The sequence below is a fragment of the Triturus cristatus genome, chromosome 9 (genome assembly GCF_964204655.1).
Source record: "Triturus cristatus chromosome 9, aTriCri1.1, whole genome shotgun sequence".
NCBI lineage: Eukaryota > Metazoa > Chordata > Amphibia > Caudata > Salamandridae > Triturus > Triturus cristatus.
This window is the reverse complement of record NC_140592.1, coordinates 803468449-803482743: the sequence shown is the minus strand read 5'-3', so window position 1 is coordinate 803482743 and position 14295 is coordinate 803468449. Positions and strand designations below refer to the sequence as shown.

The following is a 14295-nucleotide window of genomic DNA, read 5'->3' as shown; positions in this document are numbered from 1 at the left end:
AACTCCAACCAAGTTTAATATAAGTTCGGAATTTTCATTAAAATGTCCTTAGAAATAGCTTTCCTTTATAATGTTTTCTTTAATTTTCAAGTTATTTGTATTTACTTAAAACTGGCTTTCAATAATTTGGTTTGCTCCAATGTGGTTTTTTAGTTTTTGTTCTTCAATTAACTCACATAAATCACAGAATCTTCCCTTCTCCAACCCACCATTGGGGGACCTGGGTTGTAAGAACATCTTTGTGAGTCCTAGGGTGAAAATGTAATGCACCACCTCTGGACACTTCTTTATTCTGCAGGTGCCATAAGCATAAAATGTATTCCAGAAAAAAGAGAAAACATGGCAGCTGGAGCCATGTAGTGATATCTCCACATAAGCCTCCTCTCTTTATTAATGAATAAAACAGGCGTCGATAGAAAAAAATCTATAAATTTTCTTAAAAGTGTGTGGGACCCTAGAGAGATTATGGGCCCAAGGCATAATGCTCTCACTGCTCACCTCATTCCCTGCCTTCTGACTACCTTGCTAAGGTATGCAGACTTTAGCCCGCATTAATTATGCTGACTGGCACAGGGACGCCTGCACTGCAGCACTTAAACAGCACTGCCGTTGTAGGTGATGAAATGCCTGATGGGCACAGTGGGGAAGGCAGCGGAGCTCAGGTAGGGCACCGCCCCGTTAAAAAAATATATCACTCACAGAGGAGCAAACACTGGCATCCAGAATGGGTCAGAGGTTGTCCCCCGAAGAAATGACTGTAGATCCTCTGCTGGGGGAGTGGTCTCCAACACCTCAATTTTCAGTGACATAGGGTCCCCAAATAACCACAGACCCCTTAAGTCACATAATGGTGGGCGCGACAAAATTTTTTAGTCATGGCTCAGCTCACTCAGATATGCAGATATCGTAAAGAAGCCAACAGGAAAAATTATTTATCAGAATCTCACAGTTTTTTAAATTTCACCTTCAGTTTCTCCACAGACCTACAGATGATTCACAAATTCAAAGTAAAGGTATACAAAAGAATAATCTTCAAAAGTCCACAGGAACCTTGTTATAACCTATCTTGGCACTTTCAACTGGATTTACACAAACCTTAAAACTATTCTGTGTAAAGTTTTATCTTCATTGCAAGTTTGAATACTTATTTCAGTAGTTTTGGCTGCAAATGAAAACAAATCATACGGGACTTAAAATGGTAAATGCTACTTTTAGTTCACCAAAATAACTTTCTCTGTCCATTACCAATTACAGGGACTCTAATATGAAAAACCTGAGCTAAACTAATAAAAACTCTGCTAAATTCTGTAGAGACTCTTTTACTCTCACCAATGGTATCAGCAAATTTAAAAAGCCATTTCTGAAGGAAAGCAAACTTGTCTAGAGGCGAGGAGGGTTCAAATTTGCCCACGAAGTAGAACATCATCATACTTCGAGAAGATGGGTGAAGGTTGCTGACTTTTCCTGACTGTGTACAAGGCAAGTTTTCACTTTGCTCCTCTCTGATTCTCTATCTATAATCAATTATCGTGAGGGTTGAGACTTCAACATGACTTGCTCTACTCTTTACCGCTTGGGCTGCTCTTCCCCCTAATTGGCAGTGGAAAAACACTGCATTAATTGCTGCTTAGCTGTCACACACCTTTCATGCACACATTCCAGGCCACGGAAGATCCACCACTGAAGGCGATATCTGGCATCAAAGACGAAAAATGCTTGGCTACCAAGCATCCAAGCATTGATGACCCACTCATTGCATTGACCAGCAGAAGGACATTTTTCCAATTACTGTGATATATATAAATATATATATATATATATTACCTACTGGCGGTCGCCAGTAGGTAGATATAGTTATGACCTACTTTCCATAGGAAATCCGCAACATTCTATTTGGAATAACTTTGGCGCCGATTGACGAATCTTCGCGAAATTTTTAAAACTTTTGGCCAGCTCCGGTCCATTCCTATCCTGAAAGTTTCGTCAAGCTGGGGCTGAGAAAAAAGGCGGGTCCCAAAACACGTTTTCCCCATGCAATTTCCCATAGGACCTTTAGCCGCAGCTACAGCCCAAACTGCTGAACGGAATTACACCACATTTGGCAAAGAGGTAGTCCTTAGTTCAGACTCGTGCCTTTTGCTTAAATGGTGTAAATCCGTTCCGTAGTTCCTGAGAAAATGACATTTAAAAGTACATATATATCTATGGCCTCGGAGGATCCGTGCACCCTATGCGCACCCAGCGCGCACCCTGCCGTGCACCAGCTGTATTCTAATTGGCTGTCAACACTCCAAAGCAGGAAGTGTTGGAGCCATCTTGTGCCGCGGTAGAACCAAGGCACAAGAAACCTAAAAAACAAACGTGAAAAACGCAAAAAGGGGGCAGGGTAGAAACACCCTGACCCCCTAGGCCTGCTCAGGGGGTCCCACAAGGACCCCCAGGGCCAAATAAATCGGCGAGTTTCGAGCACCCAGCGTGAATTTCGGCCAAAAATTTTAAAAAAAGAAGAGCGTGGCTCCCGCGCTCCTTTGCTAATTGGCCCCCGGGGGGGCCAAATCCCGGGGGCAATAGTTATGTAAAGGGGGACCCAGAGGGGCCCCCCAGCCCCGGGGACCGCCACCCTCGGGGCTTTATTTAATTATGTGGGAGGGGCTCTCAGGCCCCCCCAGCCCCGGGGACCACCACCCCCCGGGGCTTCTTAATATTCGTTGGGGGGGCTCTGGGAGGGGGGCCGTGCGGCCCTCCTCCTGGAGCCTTGTATAGGCCCTGGGGACCGCCTCCCACCAGGGCCGGCTCCTGCAGTGTTCCCGGGTGCCCACCCCCAGGACACTGCTGTTTGCAATGGCAGGGCAGGAGCCTCGCGGCTCCCACCCTGCCATTGCAAACTGCTTTGCTTCATTGAAGCAAAGCAGATTGCTTTTCCACATGGGGAGCAGCATGTTAGCTGCTCCCCATGTGGAAAAGCAATGCCGGCTCCTGCAGGATGCGGGGAGACGGCTGGGACCGTGGGGGAATTGGGGACCCCCCCCGGCCCCCAACGAAGAGGGCCTGCCCCGGGGGATGGGGTCCCGGAGCTTGTAGTAGCGTGCCCCCTCCTAAAAATGTTTTTTTTTAAAAAGCACAAAAAAACGCGGGCCATAAATGGCCACAGGAGGGGGGCAAGGTAGCCCCCCTCCAAAATATATATATTTGTTTAAAAGGGCCATGCCCCGGGGGATGGGGTCCCCGGGGCAAATTATGGCCTTGGGAGGGGGGCCACGCGGCCCCCTTCCCGATTTAAAAAAATAAATAAATTGGGGGCAGGCCCTGGGGGATGGGATCCTCAGGGCCAATAAATTAGAAAAAGAAGGGGGAGTACTCCAAGGACTGAATCTAGGATCCAGTCCTGTGGTTAGAAAAGTAATCCATAAAGTAACTAATTGCATTTGACTAGAAATTCACGTTGGGCTCAATGTTGCATTGTGTTTGAAATTGTGTTGTCCATTGCAACAACTGTAACTACTGTACTTAAAAGTCTATTGCCTTCCCCGCTCCTGTTCCATTTTGATGTCCTTCCGAGGGGTGAGGGCAGGGTGGTTCCCATCAATGCCTGGTACCTGCGCGACCCCACCATTCGCGCTGCTGTGATTAAATCCTTGCAGCGATACTTTAAAGAGAATGTGGGGTCCGTCCCTTCGGCTATCTCCTTGTGGGAAGCCTTCAAGACAGTTCTCAGAGGAGAGGCCCTGTCCCTTATTTCCCATACCCGGAGGCGCGAGCGGGAGGAGGTTACCCGGGTGGAGGCCGAAATTGCTGCATTGGAGGGGGATTTAGAGGGCGGAGTGACGGATGCTGCACTGCATGTCCTACAACTTAAGCAGGCGGCCTACAGGGCCCTCGTTACGGAGGCGGCCAGGGGCCTCAGTAGGGAGCAACAGGGGCGACTGTATGATGTGGGTGATAAGGCGGGCAAACTGATAGCGTGGTTGGATAAAAAGGAGAGAGTGAATCGTGTGGTCCCGCTGATTGAGAGGACGGATGGTGTGAGTGTCACCGAGCCAGAAGAAATTGTCTCCTGTTTCGCGGATTATTTCCGCGAGGTGTATTCTCCGGTCTCTCCTTGCGCGGAGGAGGACTCCCATTCCCTGCTTAGGGATATCGCGCTGCTCTCCCTCTCGGAGGAGGACAGGGTGTCGCTGGATGCCGCTCCTACATCCGACGAAATTGCCCTCGCCATACGTTCGGTTGCCTCTGGCAAGGCCATGGGCCCGAATGGGATCCCTATCGAGTTATATAAGTTGCGACCAGATGTACTGGCACCCCACCTCCGCGCGATGTTCCTGGCGGCCCACTCGCTGGGCTCCCTCCCGCCGGACCAGCGTCTGGCTACTATCGTGGTGATCCACAAGGAGGGGAGGCCTCGGGACCGGGTCACATCCTATCGGCCTATCTCGCTCTTGAATGCGGAGCCCAAAATTCTCGCCAAGGTGCTGGCCAATCGGCTGGTCAGCGTGGTGGGCGACCTGGTCCACCAAGACCAGTCCGGCTTTATCCCCCATCGCAACACGGCCCTTAATCTGCGGCGCCTGCACGGGGTGCTCGCACGTGTCCCATTCGTGCGGGAGCCGGCCAGTTTGGCGTCCTTAGACGCCACTATGGCGTTTGACACGCTTGAGTGGCCATACATTTGGGCGATGCTGGCGAAGTTTGGATTCGGCCCGGGCTTCATCAGTTGGGTCAAATTGTTGTATTCGGGCCCATTGGCGCAGGTGGTGGTGAATGGAAGAGTTTCGGCCCCATTCGAGCTGGGCCGGGGCACGCGACAGGGCTGCCCCTTGTCGCCGCTCCTGTTTGCGCTGGCCTTGGAGCCCCTGGCGGAGTGGCTGCGGTGGCACCCCTCCATCCGTGGTCTCCGTTGGACCCCCGAGTATGAGGACCGTGTGTCCCTATACGCTGACGACATCCTTTTGTACCTAGCCTCCCCACGTAAGTCACTCATAGTCCTGGTTGATGTTTTACGTTCATTCGGCCGGAACTCAGGCCTTGTCATCAACTGGGCTAAATCATGCGTGTATGTGCTCTCTGGGGAGGCTCCTGTCCTTCCGCGGGGTTGTCCGATTCAGATTGCCTCTCAGGGGTTTCGATACCTGGGTGTCTACATTACTCTGGACCCAGAGGCCCGCTACGAGCGGAACTTGCTTCCCCCTCTCCAACGCTTGAAGGAGGACGTCGTGCGCTGGCGGCGCCTGCCGCTTTCGCCGCTCGGCCGGGCGGTGTTGTTTAAGATGATGTCGTTGCCACGTTTCTTATACGCTCTCCAGAACACTATGGACCCAGTCCCGGCGCGCTACTTCCGTGAGGTGGAGAGTTTACAGCGCCGCCTGTTCTGGGACGGGAGGCCGCGCATTGCCCTGGCGAAGTTGACGCTCCCATGGTATGACGGGGGGATTGCCCTCCCGGATATTAAACGGTATTACTGGGCCTCCCAGCTAGCTGCAATTAACCATGGCCTCTATGGGCCCGCCTTGAACCCGGCATTTGAGATGGACAAGATGCTACTGCCCGGTGGCGACTACAATCGAGCGCTCTACTCTGGCGCGCCCGACGCTCGCTTGACGGGACCTACGCGTGTCATGGTCAGAGTATGGCATGCGGCTAATGCAGCTATGGGGTGGAAGGACCGTTTGACCCGGGCGTCACCGCTGTATGCGTCTGAGAAGTTGGGCTCTCTCTGGACCTCGAAGGGCTTCGAGAAATGGGACATGATAGGCATCAGTAAAGTGGGGGATCTCTGGTCGAGGGGAGGATTTAAAACATTCGAGATGCTGCAGATGGAGTTTCAGTTGCAGGGCAGTGAATACTTTCGATACCTGCAGATCCGTCATGCACTGGGCTCCGTCTTCCCAGACGTCGCCTCCATCCCGGAGTCTTCCCCCCTGGAGGATAGAGTGCTAGATGGCCACGTCCCAGACAGTACGATCTCCCTTATTTATAAAAAACTGATTAATGATCGATCGGGCTTGCTGATTGGCCTTCGCGAGGCTTGGGTTGCCGACGGTCTGGAATTGGACGATGAGGACTGGATCTCCGCGGTGGCCTCTCCGAAGGAGGTGGCTATACCGGCTCGCCTTCGCTTCGTCCAGCTCAAGATACTCCACCGGGTCTACATGACGGGGCCAAGGCTTCAGCGTATGGGCTATACTGAGGATGGATTGTGTAAGCGTGGTTGTGGTGCCGTGGCGACCTTCCTGCATATTTTATGGGAATGCCCGAAGGTGGAGCGATTCTGGCGCGGTGTGCACGAGGTCCTGCGAGTGGTTACGCGTGTTGCGCTGCTGCCGGAAGCGAGGAGATGCCTGTTGAATGTGTGGGAACCAACTGACTACTCGGCTCCGCAAACGTGGTGGGTGACTCTGGGATATATGATTGCTAAGCGTGATATTGCGCAACTGTGGGGATCCCAAAACCCCCCGGCGGTGTCGGCCTGGAAAGAGCACATGGACTGGTGCATGTTTCGAGAAAAGGTGGTGTATGTGGCGAGGGGTAAGCCTGGGACATGGGTGAAAGTGTGGGGCCCCTGGAACGCCTACCGTGGGAGTATTTGCGCGCCACCGTTGCTGCCTGCTGCCTCACCAGCCCCGTCCCCTTAGCTGACTCCTTCCCCTAGCCCCGGGCACAGGGTTCTCCCAGTCCTCGCTCTGTTTCCCTTCCCCTCCTTGGACTCCTCTGATAGTTGGGGTTCCCCATTGGGGAGCACGTGCTGCTACTTTCGACTGTGGGTAGCCTTGTGGGTGTTGTTTTCTTGTTGTTTGTATAAAATGAAACCGTACTGTGGGGTATTATGGCTGTGGCCCATGATGTTGATAACTCCTGCTTATGCTCCTTTGTAACGCCAAGTGTTCTATGAACCTATGCCATATGTTTCTGCCATTCCTAGCGGCCGGCCGGAAGGTTGTGGGCCCATATTTGTATATCCTTGAGATTTATAATAAACGGTTTCAAAAAAAAAAAAAAAAAAAAAAAAAGTCTATTGCCTATTTGCAAAGTATTTAAACTAAAGTAATTCATTCTGAGAAAGTATATTTTGTATTGAAATGTATAATTTAATTATAATGTAATATAAAAAAAATATCTAAAAATAAATAGTTTAAAAAATGTAGTAAATCAGTATCAAAAAAATCAGTAGAACAATTAATACATTAAAAGTTGTCATTCACAAAACCTTTCAAATTCACTGAAAAAACCATAGGTTTCAGGCCTGATATAGTTAGGAATTAGCATTTAAAAAACATTAGAAATTCACTGAAAAAACAATACGTTTTAGAGGTGTTATAGTTAGCTGGACAATTCACTCGAACAAAACCATTGAAATTCCTCCGATATAGTTAGTTGTACTAACTACATATCGCGCGCCTGCAATCCACTGCTGGTGATGTCACATATTACATCATTCATGACATGGTCAGTGTCTCTGTATGTGGCAAAGAGGTGTTTGGCTGTGTTCTCTGTGTAGTAGTCAATTCGGACTCCAGTTGTGGGGTCGGCTCTTGCAACCCTTCCAGCATGTGCCCCCAGTACTCCAAATTGCGTTCAGCATGTTCATCCATGCGTACAATTTTTAGGTGACTTTCTTCTGCCACCCCCCACTCTTGAACAGTGGCGGCCAGAATGAATCGTGGGTGGGGGGGCATGGGGTCACGCGGGGATAGGGGCGCGGGGGAGGTTTAATTTAAAATAAAATAAAAGTTAACTTACCAATTTATAATATAATTTTATGTTTCTGCATCTCACAGCGTGAGAAAGCAGTGAGGCAACGCTCCTCCGACCACATGGAGTAGCTGGCCCTGCTCTCGCATATCTGACAGCTACGTAGCAAATTTTGGAGGGAGTGTTTGAGTCCAGTGTATTGCAATGCGCCCTTCTGCCAAAACTAGACCTAGGAGGGCAAATTTGAGTCTAGTGCGTGTTCCCTTTTTTGGTGTTTGGAGTACCCCCAGAAGGCAGTGTTTAACTGCATGCTCTATCCGGACTGCTGTGGTGGCACAGAGTATCTGAATAACTTGATGCCAGTACCTTTGTAACCTGATGCAAGTCTAAGTCATGTGCAGGAAAGTGGCAGGGTCTAAGCCGCACCTGGGGCAGTGGCAAGGGCGTGCAGAGTTGAAGCGAGCTAGTCTCTGAGGGGTCAAGTACGTATGATCTAAGTAGTGGAACTGGGTACATTTAAACCTAGCATTACTAGCCGCCTCCTGGACCTGTGCAAACACCCATTTCCAGTCCACTTCCATAAGTGGGACTGTCAGGTAGGCAGTCCACCTGTCTTTTATATGTGACATCTCAATGACGCGGTCTTCTTTAACCCCTTGCATGCGTCGGCCGGCACCCGGCCGCCCGACGTCACAGTGGGCGTGTGCAGAGGACGGCCAGGGGCCGTCCGAACCCCGCCCACTCATTATTTCACCAGCACCGACACGGAATTCGCGCCGCGGTCAACGGGTTAAGGACCTTATATATGCGAGAGATTAGGCCTCTAATTGACCCTAGGTTAAGCAGGAGGGCTAGTGTGCGTGACTCTTCCAGTTCATCAGGGAAGGAGGGCCACATTCACTTGACTGTATGAGTGATCTTGGTGTACTGTAGGAAGTGTCCTTCAGGTATTTGCTACCATTCCATCGCTTACTCATACATTAGGAAGGTCGAGTTAGCGAACAGATCACCAGCTGTCGAGCACCCTCCTTCGTGCCATTTACAGTTGTTCATAACCGCCTGAATTTGACAGAAACCCTGCAAGCATTGTAGGGGGAGTGAGGTTGTGTATGGTGCCCAACAGATAACCTGGGTGACCACCTGCTCCCAGATCGTAGCTACCTGTCGGATCATAAATGGGCAAGAGCTGAGGGCCCGGGTGCCCATCATCAAATATTTGGACAGTTCGGAACCATTATTGCGGCTCACTAGTAATGCTTTTTCCATGTTGTACCCCTAAATGCACCACTGTGCCACATATTGAAGCAGTCCAGCATAGGTTCTGCTACTTTGATTTAATGTTGAGCTTTATGCTCTTTTTATCTCAATCTTTTTCTTTGAACTAGAACTCTTCATGGGTTCTGCTAACACACATTCTGGTCCTGTTCTTTAGAATAGGGTATTCATCCTTTGCACTTGATTCTTTATTTGATTTGCTTTAAACATAAATTTTTAATGAGATTTCCGTAAACGTACTTGAATTTTTCAACTAATCTAAATGAAAGAATAAAAATAATTTTCCTAATCTCTTAATGAGAAATAAAGCTTTTAAAGCTAACTCAATTTCTCATCATTGACTGAACTCAGAACTGTAATTGTGACTTTAATTATTATGATAAACTAGCCCGACTCAAAAACGGTGGCAAAGATCCGTCACCTAAAGTGAGTTATACTCGGAAGCCAGTGCGAAAAAGGGGCTTAACCTTGCGAGTGATGGTTAAAAAAGGTTGAACCATATTTATTTAAATTTGCCTCAACTCCGCTCTTTCACTGAAACTGAAGTGTATTTCTGATGTTTACTCCCTCCCAATGCTTCACGTCGACACCCAAATATCCAAAAGGCCAGTGGGATTATTTCATCAAGGGACTGAGGCTCAAATACCCCTTCCATCAGTGGCTGTCCTACGATTAGGAAGGTTTTCCCTTTTCCCTCCCTAGTTGTACTTGTCCTCTGAAGAAGGGTCATGTGCAGTGGTTCTGCCCATGGTTTACCTTTTACATGAACAAAGAGGGTTTTTATTAAAGTCTTGTGAAAATGAAAGTTTAGATTGAGTGCACTTCATTAACATGCCCTATGAATCGGGGGCTATTTCACAATATTTGATATAAATAGCTGTAGTCCTGAGGAAGGTGCCTGATCCCAAAAGGACAATATCCGAGTGTCAAAATATCTTCACAGAAAAGAGGAGCTGGGGACGATGCTTGACCTTCCTGTTTTTTATTTTATGATAGTGAGCTAATTGTTTTTTAGCTCCCCCCACACGCTTTTATTATACGTCTGACAGGTTATCAAAAGGAGAACAAAAATGTTCCTATGAGAGGCATACCCATATTAAGGAACTAATAACTAGGAGACTTTACAATCAGAGAACAGTGGCAAATGCTTCATTGTGCCAGATATGGAACCCACTGATGAAGCATACAATACTAGTAGACAAGGGTTCATCTTTCTACACAGGTACATAATTCCATAAGAGTTTTTGCGGTTTCTTTCAAGAATGTCATGCATTTTGTATGCTTATGTCTGTTTACAACAGTCTATAATTAGCCCCCCTCACTCCTTTACTGTATAATCTACATCTGTTGTATGTGCCCTGCACCCGTTTGGGATTAGTCTGTTGTTTGTTCTGCTGCAACTACCTGTTACTTGTATTTTGTGTTAGGGAAGGTCATGCTGCTGCTGTCCATGTTTTACATTTATTATTTTGTAAAGCTCAACATAAAACGTTCCACTAATTAAAAAGAAGAACGATTCCCATTGTCAATGCATGATGCAAATGAAAGCGTGAACCATCACAAAGTAGATGAGCAGAGTTTACTATGGTTTTACTACATGAGCAGAGTTTACTTTGGCTTTACGTTTGAAAAAATGCAGTTTTTGGAATGAATGTGGCTCTATGTCATATATTACACCTTTGGCCATTTCTGGCCTTTTAGCCAACAACCCTTTGTCTGCTGGGGTTGTGAATGTGAAAAGCAGAGCTACACACCCCGCAATGAAACTTGCTGTTGGCTGGAAAGCCATAAATGGCTGATGGTCCCATATTTCATAGCACCACTTCGCAGCCTTGTGAAATGCAAAATAAAATGTAGTTCCTGAATTTCTCCCACTTTTCTCTTAGGCAATCACAGGTTAAATAGCCCAGTAGGTGAGAGGGCAGAGGCAGCCTTTCAAATACAGATACAGAATCTCATTGCTAAAGGGCTAACATTCTGTGCAAAAGCAGCATTGTAAATAAGACGTTATAATCCCAGTAGCATAAGCTGAATGTGTCTGAATAGACACTGAGAAAGGAAAACAGTATGCTAACAGTTTGCGTCCTGATCCCTTCCTCAGCCTAAGGGTTGGTGTGATGTAGATGGAGTGTCTGCAACACCACAGTAGTGTATCTATGTGCCGCAGGTGCTGCCCCGTGAGGGCCACCAGTATGCCAGGTCAACTAGACCCAGAAACAATTGAAGAACTGTTGAGAAAAATGGAACCGGAGGAATGTCACCTTAGGCTCACTGGCATCTTTCCCATCACATACTTAGATTAACTTTATATAATCAAATGACCAATCAAACTACTTATAGCTCTCTTTCATACTTGGCTAAGATTCATACAAGCAAGAAAGCAGAAAGACCTAAGTGCAAATGACAAAAAGACTTTCGCCTTGAAAATTGCTCAGTAAGCCTTGAGGGTCAGTTTCCCAGTGGCTACCCATTTGTGGGAGAAGAATCTCAGAAAGGAGCTGGACAATTATACATATATAAAGGTAGGAAAACCTCTCGGTAAAAAAGGCCATACATAAATATTTAATCACTAATGCACACTAATTTCTTGAGAATCAGAATAAAATGCAAATATTCTAAACATGAGTATGCTGTGTAATTGGAAAAACAAACAAACTACATTACATGTTTTCTATGTAAAGCATCTTATAGTAAAAGAAAGCAACCCATACCTGGTCATCACTCGGTTTGTTCTGCAGCATTATTTGAAACTTCTCCAAACTGATCTTCAAAGTTTTAAGTTTTACAGACAATGCTTCAGTTTCCTTCTGTGTCCCTCCACTATCTTCTCGCTGCCAGTCACTGCCATCCTCCAGTAATGAAGATACCTTCTGTTCAATCTCAAGTAACACATTCTGAAAGGTGAAATCATTATTTAGACTTGATCTGCCAGTCATACTAAACATCCCCAAATTTTAAAAAAGAACACTATGCACTGAAATAAAAATTAGAAAAGCAAAATATTTAGGCCCACAAATTTAATCCTTGGCAGTATTTTATTTAGAAAAACACAAAATGAATTTCTACATTATGATTAACAAATTACTTGTCGTGAAAGAAAACAGTTAACAATGAGCATACAGGAAATTTGCATATATTTTCATGAAAGGGGCCTCAGTTATTTTGCTGTGTGATAAACAGTATACATCCTGTGACTGTAGAACATAAGCTAATACTATCAAAGGGGTTCAAGCAAGACAGATGGAAGAAAATCGTATAAAAGAAAAATATTGAAATTTGAGTGTGTTATGCATGAGGGGGTATAATGCAAGTGGTGGTTGACTTTACAGAAAATTCCAAAAGGTGAAAGAATAATGCACAATCTGAATAAAATGGTTTGTGCATTTGACTTAATTCATTGAACATACAGAAACCAAGTTGTTTTCTAATAAAGCATACATTTTGCACGTGGTATTCCACAGAACGGCTTCCAAATTAACTATTGTGGATTAATTGCATTTTATTTGATTTTAAGGTTTGATCTTGTCAAACTAAATAGCGTACTATCTTCTGCATTTCTAATATTGGTTAAGACTGGGTGGCAAGCTGGCTGCTCACTTTATCGCAATCCAAGGTATGCCTTCATGTTTATCAGCTATCACGCCCAAGCTCCTATCCTGGAGCATTTTTTTAACTGAATTATTTTAATTGCTATTTGTTCTGTCTAAAATATCTGAGAAGATAGGTTGTGACAGTGCACCTTTAGCTCAATATATGCTTTTGCAGCCTTTTATAAATAATGTTGGTGAATTTCTCCTGCAATTATCAATGTAGTGAGAAGAGCAGCGTTCTAGATGAAGTGGAGAAAGTAAGGAAGAGAAGAACAGTCAGAAGGGAAGTCAATATTTTCCAGAATCTAACCTTTCCTAAGAAATGAATGAGAATAGCAGACAGCAGGCCCAGTCCACGTTTGGGATGGCGTGTTTCAAGTGGGATGAATTAGAAGTGTTGAAGAGAGTCTAGGCAGGATATAAAGGAACAGAAATTAAGATAAACATATATTAAACAGTCTTAGCACCTTCTTGGGGACTAAATGTTTTTGTACACTTATGAGATAAGGTACTGCAATTCGAAAAAACAGGGCCTACTGTGGACAATGTTCTCCTCTAGAGAAAGGATTGTGCCTTTTCGGTTGTCCTCGGAAAACTGTGGATCACAGTTTCATTACTACGTTTCATTACTACAGCTTTGCTTGAAGTCCTTGCTCAAAGGAAAGAAATATGCCAGACTGAATGCTATGAATATTATGAAGTATATCATGGTAAGGCTACCCCTTGTCCAAGTTCCTAGGAAATCTTTGGTGAAAGGAAGGTGTGAGCTCATAAGTAAACTATCTCCAGGAAGATCTACTCAGGTTTACAAATGATTCAAGTTTGTCTATAGTTTTATGGGTGAGCTCTGGTCTGGATGTAGACTACAGACAGCAGCCAGACATGAATGACAGTGTGGTGTCTGTGGGACCCCTCAGAAACATAAACAATACTGATTTATTATGTCTAGGAACCCACCCTTGTGTGCTGAATGCAAAGTATCCTTGCACAGGAGACCTTTCAGACTGCATGTGGTCTTTGTGTACACCACAGAGATGGACACTCACAAAATACAAACTCACAAAAATGTGAAGGATTACTAGTATTAATGTTCTGTCTCAGTTTACAGAATGGGCGAGGAGACATTATTCTAAGGTTGCAGGTAGCAAGGTCTGTGACTTTGCCTACAATCAGCTACCTTCAACCATCAGCCACCACACAGCCTGTGGAGGAAACAGTAGAAACCCTTCACCGATGTAGAGGTGAATACCATGGGTACACCCCAAGTCCAGCAGAATGTGACACCTGAAAAGCATCAGAATCCTTGCTGTCCATTACCCAGTGGCCTAGACCTTCGATTTAGGGCTAATGTGAAAATAAATCACAGGCCACGCCGTAACACTGTGGACCATATGAAGGAGATTTGATTCAGCACTGAGTAATGATTGGTTCACAGCTTGTGTTTGTTTAGACTTTAAACCCATGGGTGACACTACACAATACCAAAATAGTTGCATGCATACAGAGCTGAAGAAATAGTTCAAGAGTGAAACAGGTCTCAAAGAGAGGGAGTCTGCACTTTAAAGGCCAATAAATGGGATCATGCATGGCAGATAGAGAGTGGATTATGTTAGAAGTAAAGCAGGGGTGCAATGGGGTGGGAGGAAACCATGAACATGCAATGAGAAAATGACAACACACAAAAGGGAGAAGACAGATATACAACTAAAGATAACAACATGACCATAACATTTTTTAAGGTTCC

At 46.0% G+C, this 14295-nt stretch overlaps 1 protein-coding gene across 1 annotated transcript in view; it reads right to left on the bottom strand.

Annotated features, from left to right (window-relative positions):
* The window catches only part of LOC146798868 (nesprin-2-like), a 1144883-nt gene that overhangs the window by 96392 nt on the left and 1034196 nt on the right, over positions 1–14295 (bottom strand). Inside the window, exon 97 of the mRNA XM_085627789.1 lies at positions 11673–11855. Coding sequence (XP_085483915.1) covers positions 11673–11855 — 183 coding nt within the window. The remainder of the gene's footprint in view (positions 1–11672; positions 11856–14295) is intronic.